Source organism: Archocentrus centrarchus, chromosome 4 (genome assembly GCF_007364275.1).
Source record: "Archocentrus centrarchus isolate MPI-CPG fArcCen1 chromosome 4, fArcCen1, whole genome shotgun sequence".
In the NCBI taxonomy this organism is placed as follows: domain Eukaryota; kingdom Metazoa; phylum Chordata; class Actinopteri; order Cichliformes; family Cichlidae; genus Archocentrus; species Archocentrus centrarchus.
The window spans coordinates 36610427-36626813 of record NC_044349.1 but is presented as its reverse complement, the minus strand read 5'-3'; the positions used below and the strand labels follow the sequence as shown (position 1 = coordinate 36626813).

At 43.2% G+C, this 16387-nt stretch overlaps 1 protein-coding gene across 2 annotated transcripts in view; it reads right to left on the bottom strand.

Annotated features, from left to right (window-relative positions):
- slc9a7 (solute carrier family 9 member 7) overlaps window positions 1-11193 on the bottom strand; it is a 38274-nt gene extending 27081 nt beyond the window's left edge. The window contains exons 1-8 of one of the 2 annotated variants that reach the window (XM_030728174.1): window positions 10754-11193; window positions 6846-7048; window positions 6687-6764; window positions 5024-5100; window positions 4832-4944; window positions 4632-4737; window positions 3426-3567; window positions 2653-2758 (exon numbers count right to left, since the gene is read on the bottom strand). In XM_030728174.1, the coding sequence (XP_030584034.1) occupies window positions 2653-2758; window positions 3426-3567; window positions 4632-4737; window positions 4832-4944; window positions 5024-5100; window positions 6687-6764; window positions 6846-7048; window positions 10754-11012 (1084 nt within the window). In that variant the 5' untranslated portion in view covers window positions 11013-11193. The remainder of the gene's footprint in view (window positions 1-2652; window positions 2759-3425; window positions 3568-4631; window positions 4738-4831; window positions 4945-5023; window positions 5101-6686; window positions 6765-6845; window positions 7049-10753) is intronic. The other variant, XM_030728175.1, reaches the window with a different exon arrangement.
- Between the last annotated feature and the right edge of the window lie 5194 nt (window positions 11194-16387).

The window sequence follows — 16387 nt, the reverse complement described above, 5'->3', positions numbered from 1 at the left end:
TTAGGTCCCTGTGACAGTTCGTTAGTGTAACACAGATTTAGGCCTCTGAGGATGGTTTAAACTGCTCATAATTACAGGCTTTCAGCACAACAACAGACGAGCTTGGAATCAGAAGATTTAATCTGGGTAAGGGGCAGTGAATAGAAAAGATCATTAAATTATCAACAAAGTGGGCGCCTGGGTGGCTTAGTGGTGAAGCCGGTGACCACATACATATACCGCGTGGCGGCGCGGGTTCACGTCACCAATTTGCCCACGTGTCTTCCCCTGTATCTTTCCCCCATTTCCTGTCTCTCTGTACTGTCAATAAAAAAAATTTTTTAAAAGCTGCTGTGGCCAAAAAAAAAAAAAAAAGCATATTATCAACAAAGTAGAAAATGGATAGAAAACGGAGGATCCAGTGTTTGTTTGTTTGTTTGTTTTTTCAGTCTGCAGTTCCGTTTGTTTACTTTGTTTATTGCTTATCCAACACGGTGCACACACCCACACAGGTCACCGTCCATCACACGGATAAAATTCCCAGCTCGGTCGGTGTAATTGTGCTGCAAAGACTCATAAACAAATTAAAAAGGTGAAAACTGTCATTTATAAAATAATTGAAAAATGGGTTGCAGAGCAGCTTAATGAGCATCTGAATACTAGTCCATATACACTAAGCCCAACGCAGTCTGGGTTCAGAAAATATCATTCTACTGATACAGCTTCATGTTATTTTGTAGAAATGATTAAATAGGAAATTGATTCTGGTGGTGTTGTTGGTGCGGTGTTGATTGACCTAACAAAGGCCTAAGACACCATAAATCACTAAACCTTACTAACAAATCTGTCTTCCTTCAATCTGTCAAAAAATTCATTAATTGGTTAGAATCATATTTATCACAAAGAAAACAGTGTATGTGTACAGAATGTTAAATGTACCACTGCTGAAAACAATCTTGGTGTGCCCCAAGGATCAATCCTGGGCCCATTATTGTTCAGTATGTTCATTAATGATCTACCAAAACTGTGTCCCTCAAACATGGTCTGCCAAATGTATGCAGATGATGCCGTTCTGTATGTCCATGCAAAAAAAACAGGAAGCTGCACTAAATTTATCAGCTGCTATGTGAAAAGTTTCACATTGGCTACAAGATTCTCAATTACATCTAAATGTCTCAAAGTCAGTTTGTATGTTTTTCTCAAAAATGCAGCGTGGATATAGATCCAGATGAATCGGTATTTGGAACTAAGCTAAAAATTGTTTCCGAATTTAAGTACTTAGGAATTCTCTTGGACTCACACTTATCTTGTAAACAACATATTAAAAAAATGTTAATAAAATAAAAATATTTCAAAATTTTAGACAGATAAGATGTAACCTAACAAATGACTCTGCTAAACTATATTTAAATTCAGTGATTATGTCTCATTTCAACTATTGTATGACTAGATGGACATTGACAAATAAAACAATGAAAACGATAGAAGCGCTTTACAAAAAAGCACTAAAAGTATTGCTTAAAAAAACTGCTTAAAAAATTGGGAAAATCAAATCAAATATGCAGACTCAGTCTTGATTTACAAAATCCTAAATGGGTTAGCTCCACCCCCCCTGAAAGATTTTGTGGAGAGGAATAACAGGACTACAAGAGCAGGCTCCAGAGGTGACTGGGCAGCGTGCAATTCACAGAAGCACCCTGGGTATTTCTTGTACTGTTTTGTTATCATAGCTGTATATGCATATTTTTATTTTTTATATATATATATATATATATATATATATATATATATATATATATATATATATATATATATATATATATATATATATATATATATATATATATATATATATATATATATATATATATATATATATATATATAATTTTTTTGTTTTTGTTGTGTTTGTTTTAAACTATGGTGACACCAACTTAACAGGAGGACTGCAGATGGAAATTAGCCTATGGTTATAATCTGGCATATTTTACATTGTTTAAATGTTCATTAATATGCACTGTCCTCCTTAAATAAATTTTTAAAATTTAAAAAGGTAAAATGAAGGAATGCTGAATTTATGTTGAGTTGATCCATTTTTCCTTTTCCCATTTTTTGCCTTTTGGATGGGAAATAAATGGATCTTTCTTGCATCTCCTTTAATTTATATCAGTGAGCTTTTTTTAAAATTTTCTAACTTTTACAATTTCAGATGCTTTTAATGAATTCTTAATGATGGAGTCAAACCGTTTTTCTTGGCTGGGCTGTTTTAAACAGATATAGTGTCTCTGATGTATCCTCACAGCTGAGGTATCCCTGTACAGCAGTCGGGTGCTGATAAGGGCTCTGTGAAAAAACCTTATCAGTAATACAATTATGAAATGTGGGGCAAACAGTGAGTTTTTCTTTGACATTTTAGTGACGCTGAGAGCTCGACTGAAGTTTGGCTATAACCATCTTAAAAAGTAGTTCTGACTCAGAGCCAATCAGAATGTAGGACATTTTCTAAATAGAATAGAATAGAATAGAATGCCTTTATTGTCATTATACAGAATGTACAATGAGACTGGAGAAAAGGGATAAAACTGTTGCATGTAAAGTGGGAGCCCTGATGATGAAACTGTTCGGCTGTCATGTGGCGTGTTAGCAGCGCTACCGTCCTGAAACAGCAGCTCACCTGTGAAGCCGCAGGCCTCGGCAAGCAGGAACGTGCTCCAGGACATGAGGAAGAAGAGGGCAGTCTCCAGCAGCGGGAAGCAATGCAGCTTGGTGAACTTGGTGACGTGAGAGTCCAGTTAAAGAGCATAAATATGAGAGTGAGAAACAAGTCAGGCTGGGTCAGCCGAGTCTGATACAGGGTCCCACCTGACCCCCTCGCAATCAGCTGATTTGTTTTGTACAGTAACTTTACTTTCTTTCCAGCATGTTTGAGCCTTCACAGCTTCATAAGTGCCAGAGTTATCCACATGAAATGTTCAGGGCTCAGAAACACATTTAAAAACTGCACCCGCTGATCCTGAGAACCTCTGTGAGGTTCTTCAAGGCCCTTCAAGGATTTTGAAAAACTTCTTCAAGACCTAAAGTTATTTGATCAAAAGTCCAAACTATTTTCCACTGTCTCCAGTTCACAGCCATGAGCTACAATCAGAGCGTTAAAATATGACTATTAGAAAATGATTTTGACACAGAAGGAATCACAGAGACGAGACGATCGTTTTTAACAGAGCTTAAATGTGTTTTCAAGCCCTGAAAAGTTCATGTGGAGATCTGCTGTACTTAAGTCAGAGGGTTAGAGGGTGGAGGGCTCAAAAATGTGTAAGTCTGAAAATATTCATGTTTGCAGGGCTTCATTAAATATATCCTAATGTGCAGAATCAGCTGATTCTGGTGGGGGTGGGGGTCATGTGGTGGGCGCTTACTCTTTTTTGAAAGCGTGCAGAGAAAGGATATGAGAGCGGTGACCACGCCGGTGGCTGCGCCCATCACGAACGAGCCGCTGAAAATACCGAGGAAAATCCCCACCGACTTGAAAAAAGCTGAAGCATCAAACTGGTGTGTGTTGGCACCGGTGGGCTGGTAGGCCACAATGGACCTGAAACACAGACACAGACACACAAACACACATGTTTTCAGCATGTGTCACAAATCTGAGCAATGATTCTGAGCTGGAATCGTATCTTTGGTCAGTTATTTGTGGATTTGTTTCATCATCTACCAAAAAAGTGTAAAGCACAGTCAAAGGTGATTTGGGATCTTCCAGTAGAGGGAGGCAGAGTGCTGCCTGCACAGCAGCAGTGACGCTTACACAGGGTCAAAAACCACACAGCTACAAACCTCTGAGCAGTTTATTGTGTGAGTTTGCAGCAGAGTACAGTAGAAATATTCTGAGCATTTATTTAAGTAAAAATAGTCAAACTACACTGTGGTTAGAGTCGGTTATGAGCTCAAATATGAATTAAAAACTGCATTATCACTCATACATTAGTGTGTCGGCAGCATTGTGCTGCTGTGGTCGGTCGGGATGCAGTTCATTTTTCATCCTCTCATTAATGTTATAACACAAACACATGTGAAGGTCCATAACTGGTGTTAACAGAACTGAATAGAGGACATGGCACAGTCCCGTTTCACGGCGCTTAATCACCGCTTTGGCAGCATTTGAGTTTTTTCTGTTAGCGAGCAAATAAGCAGCTTAGAACGGAGCAAATGAAGACGGCTTTTATTTTCTTAGGCTTCTGAAATGAAAAAGCTGCTTCTGCTGTTTATGCGCAGATCTCAGGATTCAGATGTTCTGATGTTAAGATTCTCAGCAGCTGGTCTGTTGTGCGGTCTGCTAGGCTAATCAGACTTTTATGGCGGTTTTGTAACTGTAAGATTAATGCAGCTTTTAAAAAAGCATAACTCTGTTTTCAGGCACTGGTTTAATGTGCTGTCCCTCCCTGTAGGGGTCAAAGGTTCCCTCAGTTTCTCACCCATCATCTGTAAAAATATAGCTTTAAAAAAATAACTGCTGACCAACATCAACTAAATGTGGAACACAGAAAAAGACAAAAAATAAATAAATGCACAAAAGCAAAAAAAAAATAAATAAAAAAATAGTGTGAAACTAACAAACCTCAGCGTTGCAGCTGTGGATAAAGTGGGAACGGGACTTACGAGGAAAGCACGATGGCCACTGCATCATTCATGACGCTTTCTCCAAACAGCAGAGCGTAAAGGTCCCCGTCTGCGTGCAGCTCATTAAAGATGGCCAACACGGTCACTACACAAAGACACAAAGAAAAAAAATTCAACCAAAGTCGTATTTATGTTCACACTCATGCACTGAATCGTTGGTTTCTGCATCCGTGTCGTGCCTGGGTCTGTGGCAGAGATGATGGCACCAAAGAAAAGGCAGTCGGTGTAGTAAAACTTCCCCATCAGCTGACCGACCACCTGCATCAGCTTGACCACGCCGTACATCAGGTTCCTGCAGAGCAAAAAGGTGCGACACGTTCACTCAAACAGCAGGAGACCAAAGACGATTTCAGACTCGGAGTCAGACTCACCCAATCACAAAACATGAGATGGCCGTGCCCAGAAAGGCGTAGGTTATGATGGAGCCGAGGTTCCTGAAGAAGTGCCTCTGGGAGAAGAAGGAAGAAGAAAGAAAAGAGGTGACTAAGACAAACATGTAAAAGGACACATCTCTCACACTGAAGCCCAGGTGAGCTGCACATCCATCTGTTTGACTGCCTGCAAAGCACAAAGGCCTCTGTCGAGCGCGCTCGGCTCTCTGTGCAGGACAAGAAGCACAAAGTGCTGATTCGGATTTCTTCTTCAGGGCTGTCACATGGACATGCAGCAGCTCTGAGAATCACACCAGCTTCTGCACATCAGGGTGTTTTAACGATAATCAGATGATTAACAGAACTGACAAGTTTGTGCTTATTTCTGTTTCTCTCTAAAGCTCCCAACTCACAGCAAACTGCCACTGCAACAGAAGACTTCACTTTAAGGCCTCCTGTTTCCTGTTTCCTGAGGACTGCAGTTTGACTCAGCAAATTCCACTGTGAAAAAACTGTTTCACAAGAACAACACAAAACCTCACAAATGCACTTTAGCTTTAGCTACACAGCATCTCAGAGGGGGTTTTATTTATTTACAGTAAAGATGGACTGCTGAGGTTTTCCTGCCTCTGAACCAGAAAATCTTTTTTCATTTTTGTGGACAAACAAGCAGCGTGATACCACAAGTGTTTCACCCGGGTCAGGATATGTAGCCTGGGGTATTCCCTTCATACTGGTGCAGTTTGGAAGGATGAGCAACAATTTGACTGTCCAAGTCTTAAATTCGTCGTAGCAAAAAAGTAGAAAAATTCTACAAGTTATTAAAGGGTTGACCTAAAAATCAGAGATAGTTGTGAATAAATGGTTAAAAGATTTAGCTAAAAGGTTAAATGAGCAGGAAAGATGGTTCAGTTAACTGTAACTTCATTGGCTGAGATTTCACATTTTATTTCTTATCTTAGCATTTGCCAAAGATATGCCTCCCCAGAGCACCGCTGACCTGCTTCCAAACGCTGGATGATGCTGCAGGCAGCGCAGCGTTCAGCTCAGCGTCTCCGGACTCTAACGTCTGTCAGTGCTCACTGTGAACCTGCTCTCACCTGTGAGGCGAACGAGGTGCCAGCAGTGAACCTGCCACTTCTGGTTTCTCTGGTGAATGCCAGTCAAGCTGCACGGTGCCGGGCTATGAGCACAGCTCCCACTAAAGGATGTTGGGACCTCACACCTCCCTCATGGAGTCTGATCCTGACGGTTCGGTCAAGGGTTTCAAGGGCAGCACATTAAAGCCCATGTTTTCATGCATAGAAAGCACCACCTGCCCTACGCCAAATGCACACACTGTAAATACGGTGACCGAGCAGGCCCCACGAACAAATACAAATCTGTTTCAAGGCTGCAGACTCTCTCACAACAATCAAAGCAGAAACTGCTCATATTGTCAGCATCAGGCATATTTCTGTTTCTCCAACGAGACACCAGAGAGGAAATGAAAGACATGTGCTCTGGACTTCCCCTCAGAAGGGCCGCTTATGCACAGTCTGGCCCGTGAGCGTGTCTGAGCACACCATCTGTGCCATGAAACAGAAGTTTGTGGCAGCAGATATTTCCACCTGTCGCACAACAACATCAACTCGATTCTCGACTTTCACATGCAACGGCTTACCTTCTTTAGGCTGTACCCAGCATGGAAAATGATTGGAGGCAGCAATATGTTAAAGAACACCTCAGGGTCAAAGGTCACCTGGGAAAGATGATAAATTGAAAGTTAACAGGGTGACTCTGTGAGAAATGCAGACTTCCTTTCTGCTCTGTTCATCGTTACCTTCCGCAGCATATCATTCTGCTCCACGTTGTGAATCTCTCTGGAGTTGATCTCCCCTTTGAGGGTGTACTCGAAGAACTTGCCGCTGACATTCAGCAGCAGGGTGCTGGCAGGTCCTTCCTTCAGCGAGCAGCTCGCAGGGGTCTTGTTGTGATAGCTGGTAGCAGGGATGCCGTAACGCAGAATCACGCCCACCAGCAAACCTGCACCGAGGACGGAGAGAAGACACAAAATGAAAGATTAAAGGAGACCTCAAGTTTGTCTGGATGTTCATGTCAAACATGGGCAACGTTTCAAATAGCATATGTACAAGTAGAAGCTCACACTACAGTCTATTAATATATGCTTCTAATTGTAAATTTCCCCCTTCTTGTTTTTCTTTACCCGAACATGATTTTAGATCAGTCTGGTTTCAGATCTACTGATTTGTGTGCAGGAAGTGAAGATTTTCCACTTTAAAATGAGGGGAAAAAAAATCATATCATATAATCAATATATTTTCACTCAGTTAATGCGACGACTCAGTTTAAAGGAAAGATTGTGGTTTTGGTCACTCTGAAGACATGTGTGCTGCAGACATGCTGCGGCTATGTTGTGGAGTCAAACCTTCTGTTCACAAAAGGCAGCCAATCAGAATGGTAAATGGACTAGTTCTTATATAGCGCTTTTCTACTCAGTCTAAGCACTCGAAGCGCTTACACAACACGTTTACATTTACCCATGCACACTCATTCATACAAACACTTCCATATTAACTAAGCTAAGTGCTTTAATTATCTAACGTTCACACACATTCACACTCCGACGGTTGCGTCAGAGTGTGAATGTGTGTTAAGTATCTTGCCCAAGGATACATTGGCATGTAGCCAGGAATCGAACCGCTGACCTTCTGATCAGTAGGTGACCTGCTCTACCTACTGAGCTACAGCCACCCCACGAAGAAAGCTGTCTTAAAGAGGGAGGAGTTTAAATAGCTTACTTTGATTAGAGCAGTGGTTCTCAAATCCAGGCCTCGTGGCCCGGTGTCCTGCAGGTTTTAGATGTGTTCCTGATCCAACACACCTGAATCAAATGGCTGAATTACCTCCTCAGTATGCAGTCAAGTTCTCCAGAGTCCTCCTAATGACTTCTATATTTGACTCAGGTGTGTTGAAGCAGCGACACATCTTAAACCTGCAGGACACTAGGCCACGAGGCCTGGATTTGAGAACCATTGGTTAGAGGATGACCTAAGAGCCCAGTATGAGTTAAAAAAAGGATTATTTTGCATCTTATTCTGAATCTAGGAGATGAAAGAAGATAACCTTTTCAATTAATTATGTGATAAAACAACTCAGTTTTCCAGGTGCTTCTGCTTCATTAGTCCACAGGATGAGGCAGTGACACAGAGAAATGTGGAGATGACAACCACAATCTCAGGAAGAGAGCTGCAGCCGGGAAGAAAGGAGAGCTCGAGAGCATAAATCCTCCCGTGATCTGCAGGAGGCAGAAAAGCTGCCAGAACTGCACTCACTGCTTCTCTCTGCCATACCACGAACCGTGTATGCGTGTGTCTGTGTGACACACACACACACACACACACACACACACACACACACACACAGAGAAAAGGTGGTTTGATTCAGAGACAGAATTAAACCGCTTGTTTCACTTTCTCTGCCAAATGTTCTCAAATTTCTGCTCTCAAACTTCAGGTTCTTTCCGTGGATTTTCCGCAGGAAGTGTCATCAGAGGCAAAGCGTGCCTGTGCTGGCTGTTCTAAACAACTACATCAAAAGGCTTATCTTCCTCAATATGAAGCTGTAAGAGCATTTCTTACACTATTACAAAGATAACGATATAGATAGGAATTTGACCAGTCGAGTTGATACAAACCAAACATCAACAGCCTTAGAAATGAAGCCCCAAACCCTGCAGGCCCTCTAACCACCACCAGAGGCTCCAGCAGTGGGTCACAGACTCCCATGGTTAATGGTAAATGGACTGGTACTTACACAGAACCTTTCTAATCAGTCTCAATCACCCAGTCACACAGACATTACCTGAGCACTTCCATCTAACACTCACACTCTGATGGAGGCATCAGAGTTAGGGTTCAGTATCTTAACCCAAGGACACTTTGACATGTAGACTGGAGTAGCCGACCCACTGACCCACCTGATTGGTAGATACCTGCTCTACCACCTGAGCCACATCTACAGCTACTCCATAGACTCCCATCTTAAAACTTTCCAGCAGAAATAAATATGTTTACAGTCTCCGTAGCTAATTTCCCCCTTCATAATGGGCTGTTTCTAAAAGTCACCTGTTTACATTATTAGGGGTGTGGCCTCTTTGACTGACAGATGGATGGTGGGGCAGATGTAGCTGCTAGCTGTCTGCTAGGCTTCACCTCAGCTAACTGGCATCTCTGAACTGGACCTCTGGTTCACGATTGTGCTGTTGGAGCCCTTTGGATCATTTTTAATGCAATTATCTGACCAATAATATGGCTGCTGTGCTTCACTGTATATAAAGGCCTATACTTTTAAAAAAGGGCTTCCTCTGAAAAATTTGCAAGGCTCCTGCAGCAACCCCTTTTGAGGCCTTTTGGAGGTTCCTCCACTAACTTCTTCTCCTGTTTAAAGTTCCATGAATAACTGCAGGGTTACTTCTGCCCTCTACTAATTTAAAGACAGGATGGTCGATACATATAATATAATCACAGACATGATGTTTACATGCACAACTAATGTTATCCCCTAACATAATAATAAAATAAACACCACCAGCTCTGATAACAGCCTCCATTTCCTGTTTTTGACCTTGTGCCGGGTCACAGCTCCCTGCTGGTGCACATGGAAACTACAAAGGCAGTTAAGGTGGAAAATCACCAAAGGTATGTTTGGTTTAAAGCATCAGATCCAAACAAATCAAAGTCTGCCCTCTGCACGAGGACCTCTTTGGTTAATAAGTGACATCCGCGGGGTGCACTGACTGACTGGGATCATCTGGATAAGAAGAAAAACAGTGCAGATGCGTCACAGCTAAATTCATGTTGTCCTCAGATTTCAGTTTATCACTGCCAGCTGTTTCTGACTGATCACCGCATTTGATCAGTGAGGCTTTGCATATTTATCTGATAGGAAAACAGACTCTCTTGATTTTACACAGTTTTTTCCGTAACTCCTGAGGCTCTCCTGTGTTACAGTACATTATACTGTCAGTGAATATCCAGGCTCATGCAGTTCCTGCAGAAATAAACAGAAAGAATTTACTGGCAGCAGAGCCCAGCTGAGGACTGCTATCCAGGCAGTGCATGTACTGAACTCTGCTTTAACAGCCAAACACCGGGACCATTTCTTTTTGTGCAGGTGATTGATGATTATGTTGGTGAGATTCAGCCTGATAGCTGCAGGTTAATTTGGATACAACACTTCTGTGTCTTTCTGCGACCTCTGCGTGGAAAGTACACTCAGAACTTGACAGATGCGTTAAGAAATATTTTTAGAGATGTTATGGACCAGCTGCATGAGGTTGCTTTATAACAGGAGATCAGTGTAATCTAATTCCTGACTGCTTAAGTGCATTATTCAGGGTGCTCATTCCCAGTCAGACGGGGGTAAAGCTGCACATGCAGCAGCCTAGTGAAGAGTAGGCTGAGCAGCTCAATGCACCTTCTAGAAATGAGCTCTGGCCCAGCCACTTAAACGTGAGCTGCGATGTGAAACGTGGATGCGCGTCGGCGGCTTTGCTCCGTCTTAAATCACGTTTGTGTCTTCGGGTCCATCTTCTCTTCTCCTCTGTGCAGCCGCTGCTCGACCGCAAGAGAGACTGAATCATGCAAAGCCTGCGGGAAGGAGAGTGCGTGCGCATCTCTCTGTGAGTATGTGCGTGTCTGCCGTTAAATATAAATCTATAAGCCTCACCGTAAATCATTGCCAGCCCGGTTTCATGGAGGAACCGAACCCGCCTGTGCTTGAACAGCCAGATGGTGAGGATGGTTAAGGTCAGCAGGAGAATAAATGTCAGCATGTTGAAGCTGTCCTGTCGGTGACTTTCCTCAGCCTCCTTCTCGGTGGCAAGTTCTTCTATTCCTCCGTCCCCCGCCCTCAGCCCCGACACAGTGTTCAGTAAAATCCAAGCGGACATCATCGCGCTCCGCTTCGGCTGCCGGAGAGCGTCCATGGCGCAGGATGCTGCTGCTGCTGCTGCTGGCTGACAGCACAGCGCCTCTATGCCATGTCACTGCTGGAAGGTGCACAGCTGAGCCGAGAGGAGGACCGATCCAGTGCGCAGAGACCCGCACACCCGGAGCTCAACCTTTTAAAGGAACACAGCGCGCTGCGAACGAAGCACCGAGGAGGTCCCTCCACAGGAAGAGACCAAATCACAGCCGCGTCCGAGGATTTCAAGCTCCTGAGTCACTGTGTCTGGATTTTGATGATCGTGCAGCTGCGCGATTTCCCGTTCGTGGCAGGAAACTCAGGCGATGTGTGACCGAGAAAGAAGACCTGAAGAACCTGCTCCCATAATGTGGTCTGCAGAGAAAGCAGCGAGGCTGGGAGCTTCGGGGGGTTTTCCTGCACCCCTCACCCACCCTAACCGACAGAAGTGTAGCCTGCCCCCATGAAAAGCCCCCCCCCCAAATATTTTAATAAGTGCTTCATTCAGTCAAGAATCAAACATCACTGCTTCTAAAGTTTATACTGTGTGTGTGTGTGTGTGTGTGTGTGTGTGTCTGCAGGCTTCATGGGACACTGTGCATGTAAGTGAGTTTTGCTCAAAGCTGACAAGTTTATATTTTATTATGCTGATTTTCATTAACATGCACTGATCCTGCAACAAAATTAAATTAAAGTTAAGGGTGCTGAGCAGAGGAGGATAATATTTCAGAAGAGGGGTAAATTTTCCTTTTAATTCTCAGAAATCGGAGATTCTTTGCCTTCACCCAGCCCCTTATTTTGTTATCACCAGCTCAAACATCCCTTCATACCCATACCCATACCCTCCCTGTTAAGTAAACAAGTGTAAAATATAGTGTTCATTTCCCCTGTTGAGTGGATGATATGGAGCTGTGAGTTATGAATCTGGAACAAAAGACCTTAAGAACATCAGACTGGCTTTCACTTTTTGACTCTGAGCTTTATTCTGACACAAATCACTGAGGCCTTACTGTTTCATGTTTAGACCGAGTGAAAGGTTAAAACTGAGAAAAGACCTCATCACTGCCACCCTCGCTGGCTACCTGTGAGACATAAAGCTGTTTAATTATTAATGTGAAGAAGCAACCAGCATGCCCGAGGCGTCTGTGTAGTGTGTTGAAATGATTTCAAGTGAAATTGAAATGGAGCGGCTGCACTCTTCTGTATTACCATTTTCAGCCATAGGATGGTACAGTGAGTCATTGTCGCCTTTAATTAACTAGGTAAGGAACACACTCTTAATGACGAGAAAAGGCAAAGCATCCTGAGGAAACTGGGCTAAAATGAAACATGAGAAGTTTAAACAGTGCACACATCTGAAAACATCTCCACACACCCTCTGACTGGTAAAGTGCTGCCCCCTGGTGCTCAGAGTTTGAGTCAAATTCTGCAGGATTACAAAAAGTACCTTTAAGGATGGGAATGAGCTACCAAACAATCTGAAAACAGGTTTCTGTGTCTTTTTAATCTAATCCAGCATTTTCTTTATGTTTTTTATATCCTAGCTTTTATACTGTTCTTATATATCGGGGGATATATAATGTGGGTGGGAGTGGAGAGTTTCTAGACTTTGTTTGCATATTTGATCAACTTGAACATGAATATTTATTTATTTATTTATTTTTTAGCTCAGTGCTGAATATCTCTTGTGATGAAATTGAACAAGAATCTGAAAAAGTCTGGGAGCCTTTCACAGCACAACAGACAATCGCACAGCAAGAAAAAAGTTGTTTGGATTATTAGGGAAGAAGAGGAAAAATGTCTTCCGGATCATGTTTTATTTATATGTTGACTTTATTTTATTATTGTTATGAGTGTAAAATATGAATAAAGATATCTGAAAAATGCTGCCTGCTCTGCTCTTCATGCACACAGTCAGTTTGGTCAGACTGGGTGCTTCATGTACTCGTCCTGTTAGAGCTGCTCCCGCTTATTTCCAGCTCTGCATGATTTATAGTTCAAAATAATCCTTCCGCATCTGATACTGGGCCTCGGTGCGGCCCCTCCATTCCGCCTCCGCTGAAACGGGCTGCTTTAGCTCCTCCCCCTTTAAGCCAACTTTCTTCTGATTGGCTGTCCCTCAAAAACAGCTGGTTTGGAAAGCGGATGGGCGGGGCTTCTTTACAGTTCCGGACGTGATTGAGTATTTGCTCGTTTCCTCGTGTCTGAGTCAGTCTGTTTGTGGAATGTGTTTTTGTTTGCAAACAGGAGGCTAAATGAGGGGAGGGAAGCTGGAACGATCTTGATGTGCGTACATACACATACACCCAGGGGCGCAGCTATATATTTTCTGAGGTGTACGAGGACACATTTTTAGGCGCCCCCCCCCCCCACCCCTGGGGGGGTGGGGGTGGGGGGCGCCTAATGCTGGTAATGCTAATTAGCAAGCTAATACTAACCGCTAAAAGCTGCTCCCGCTTGTTAATTGAGTGAAGGGGCCTACACATGTAACCAGAAAGCACATCTAAAGCCTAATAACAGTCTTTGTGTACCTGTAGTTATATTTCTCGAGGTTCATGTCATTTTTCCTTGAAGGCCTTTCACAGCTCCGCTGGTGCTGAAACCTAATATTTGACTATGGCTTTCTGAATACAACTATCGATTATTTTAGGAATCGAGTATTGTATCGATTATTCCATCAATTAATCAAGTAATCGGATAAGAAATAATTTTTCATACTGTCATCTGCACATTTTAACTTCCATACTGCTGTTTTTCTCTATGTCACATGTGTCAGACTCAAGGTCTGCGGGCCACTTCCGGCCCACGATCTAATTTTATACGGCCAGCAAGATGATTTCATATAGTTATTATTAATAACCCGCGGTTAAATGTGCTCCCACCACTTATACTACAAATTCCACGCACTGCAACAGCTGCTTGCAGGCCAAGAACTGTGTGCTAACCCGTTTTCTGTATTGCCGATTGATCAGTGATCAGCGGATAAAACATCGGTCAGCACTTTTTACAGTGACATTTAAGCTGCCTGACACCCCAAAAATGACCCAACGAAAAGTGGAAAACAGGGATTTTCCAAACAGGTGGGAGGCAAAAGATCTGAACGCTGACATAGGAGGTAAACCATCTGTCTCTTTTCCTCACTTGCGCTGCGGGGAATAGAGCGGATTGGTGGGACAGATACGGGAAAAGATGAAGAGGAGACCTGCACAGGTGAGCTGACAGTGCATCACTGCGTCACACAGCAGGAAACGCTGCAGCAAAGTCCTGAAGACAGAACGCGTCATAAACACCGTAATACAGACAGGTAACTTTATAAGAGGCAAAGGTTTAAATCCCGGCAGTTTCAGTCTTTTCTGGAGTAAATAGTTTCTGAATGTGGTGACGCGCCTTATTACACAGGTGCGATGAGCTGCCTGAGGAAATCTGTCAGTTCATAGAAAGTGAAGGAAAAGCCTCAGCAGGGCTCCAGGATGAAAGGTGGCTTTTCTCCTGAAGCATCATAATGCGTCCCTGCAGCTTTGGGGACTGGACCGAGTGGTTACGAGTCTCCACCGCTGTGTTTGCAGCTGCACTATTTGCCGATAAACTGACACACTGCGAAGTTTATGCAGCGTTTTTCCGACTGTGAAGCGCAGAAATTCACATTACAGTTTTTAACCTGAAAAATTTGCAACTTTTCATCAGTTTGAAATATATTCATTTTTCCTGATGTGATTTTTGAAGAATATTTTTATTTATTTTATTTAATTTGTTGAGGAAAAAGCTGCTGTATTCTGGCCATTCAAATTTATTTTACTGATTTAAATAATTATTTTTAATCCTGTTCGGCCCACGACTAAGAATGTGTCTTCAATTTTGGCCCGCCCTGTGATTGACAGCCTTACTCTACGTGAAACAAACAGCGTGGATGGAGCAGCTACAACGTTCTCTGTTCTTCATGCTGGTTGTCATTTCGATTTCTGAAGCCGTGAAATCAAGTGCGCATGACCTTAGGGACACCAAACGTGCACACTGTGAACTTTCCCTGCGCTGTGGTAGATTGTAAATTGCAGTGAAATAATACAGGCGCAAGTAGCGATAAAAGCAGCGATCTATCCGGTGCGGAGTCCGCGGGGTTGGCTCCTGTTTGCTAAATGCAGAGACAGCAGAGCTCGAAAGTGAAGCGTCTCAGCCCAGCCTTGCGATCAACCGCTAGCTAGAACACTACACACACAAAACGCACCATCCGCATCCTCTCAACGTTTACTGTGTTCATGTGTGCAGATCACTTATTCATGGACTTATAAAATACAAGACTTCTATGACATAACTTACCGACTGTCTTTAAATGGGACAGGAGGAGGGGAGGTGAAGGGGCACAGGGGCGCCTAATCAGCGCAGCGCCTCTGTTATTGATCATGTCATATGCACAGCTCTTAAATACAGAAAATGCAACAAGAGAAATATTTTTCCACATCGTTTTGGCGCCCCCTTCGTGCATGCAATACGTAGGGGCAGTGGCGCAAAAAGTGCAGTGGCGCACTTTTTGCGCCACTGCATACACCTCATACACCTGGGTCACCTTTACAGGATACACAACACATTCAATCATACACAAAAGACTTTAAACCACATTACAAACCGGCATGTATAATTACAACTATGTATGTGCCACAATGACAAACGTTCAAAGATATCTAAAATGCTGCAGTGTGGACAGCAAGAGATGCGTTTTCTCTTCTTCTTTAGCTGCACAAGCAGATGGATCACCTCCTTCCATGAGGGGCGCTCCGAACTGTCATCGCGGAATTTTCTCCATCTCTGCGGATGCACTGAGCTGCTATTAACAACATCAGACTGTTGGAGTCGGCATGACATAACTTTTTTTGTTTGTTTTTTAGTTGTAAAGTCAGCAGAGTTCGGGGGGGGGGGGGGGCAGAGATCTGAGCAGATCTGCATCCCTGAAGGCCTTACACAGATGAGTGGGACACCTGCTCCACCTCTGAGTGTTTTTTGAGCTGTGGTATCTCTCTCTGCGTACATTCACACTTTTGGACATTTGATGAAATTTGATTGGATTGATTCTGTCAGTGGGAGGAAAACTGGATCTTTTAGAAGCAGCAGCTTCTTCCTGAAATGCATTTTAAAGCCAACTAGCCTGCAGCAGAGATGATGATGGTGTATGATGATGATGGTGATTGTGATGATAATGGTGATGATGTTGTGTGTGATGACGGTGGTGATGGTGTGTGATAGGACTGGTCCTCCCCAGCTGTGAACATCTGTGAGGTGTGGAGAAATAATCAGGAGCAGACTTCTGTCTGCCTTAGGGATATCATTTATAATGGGTGAACCCTCCTCAGACACTCACTCATCACATTTCCTCTTCTTTGGCCTGGGGGGTGCAGGCTGCGCAGC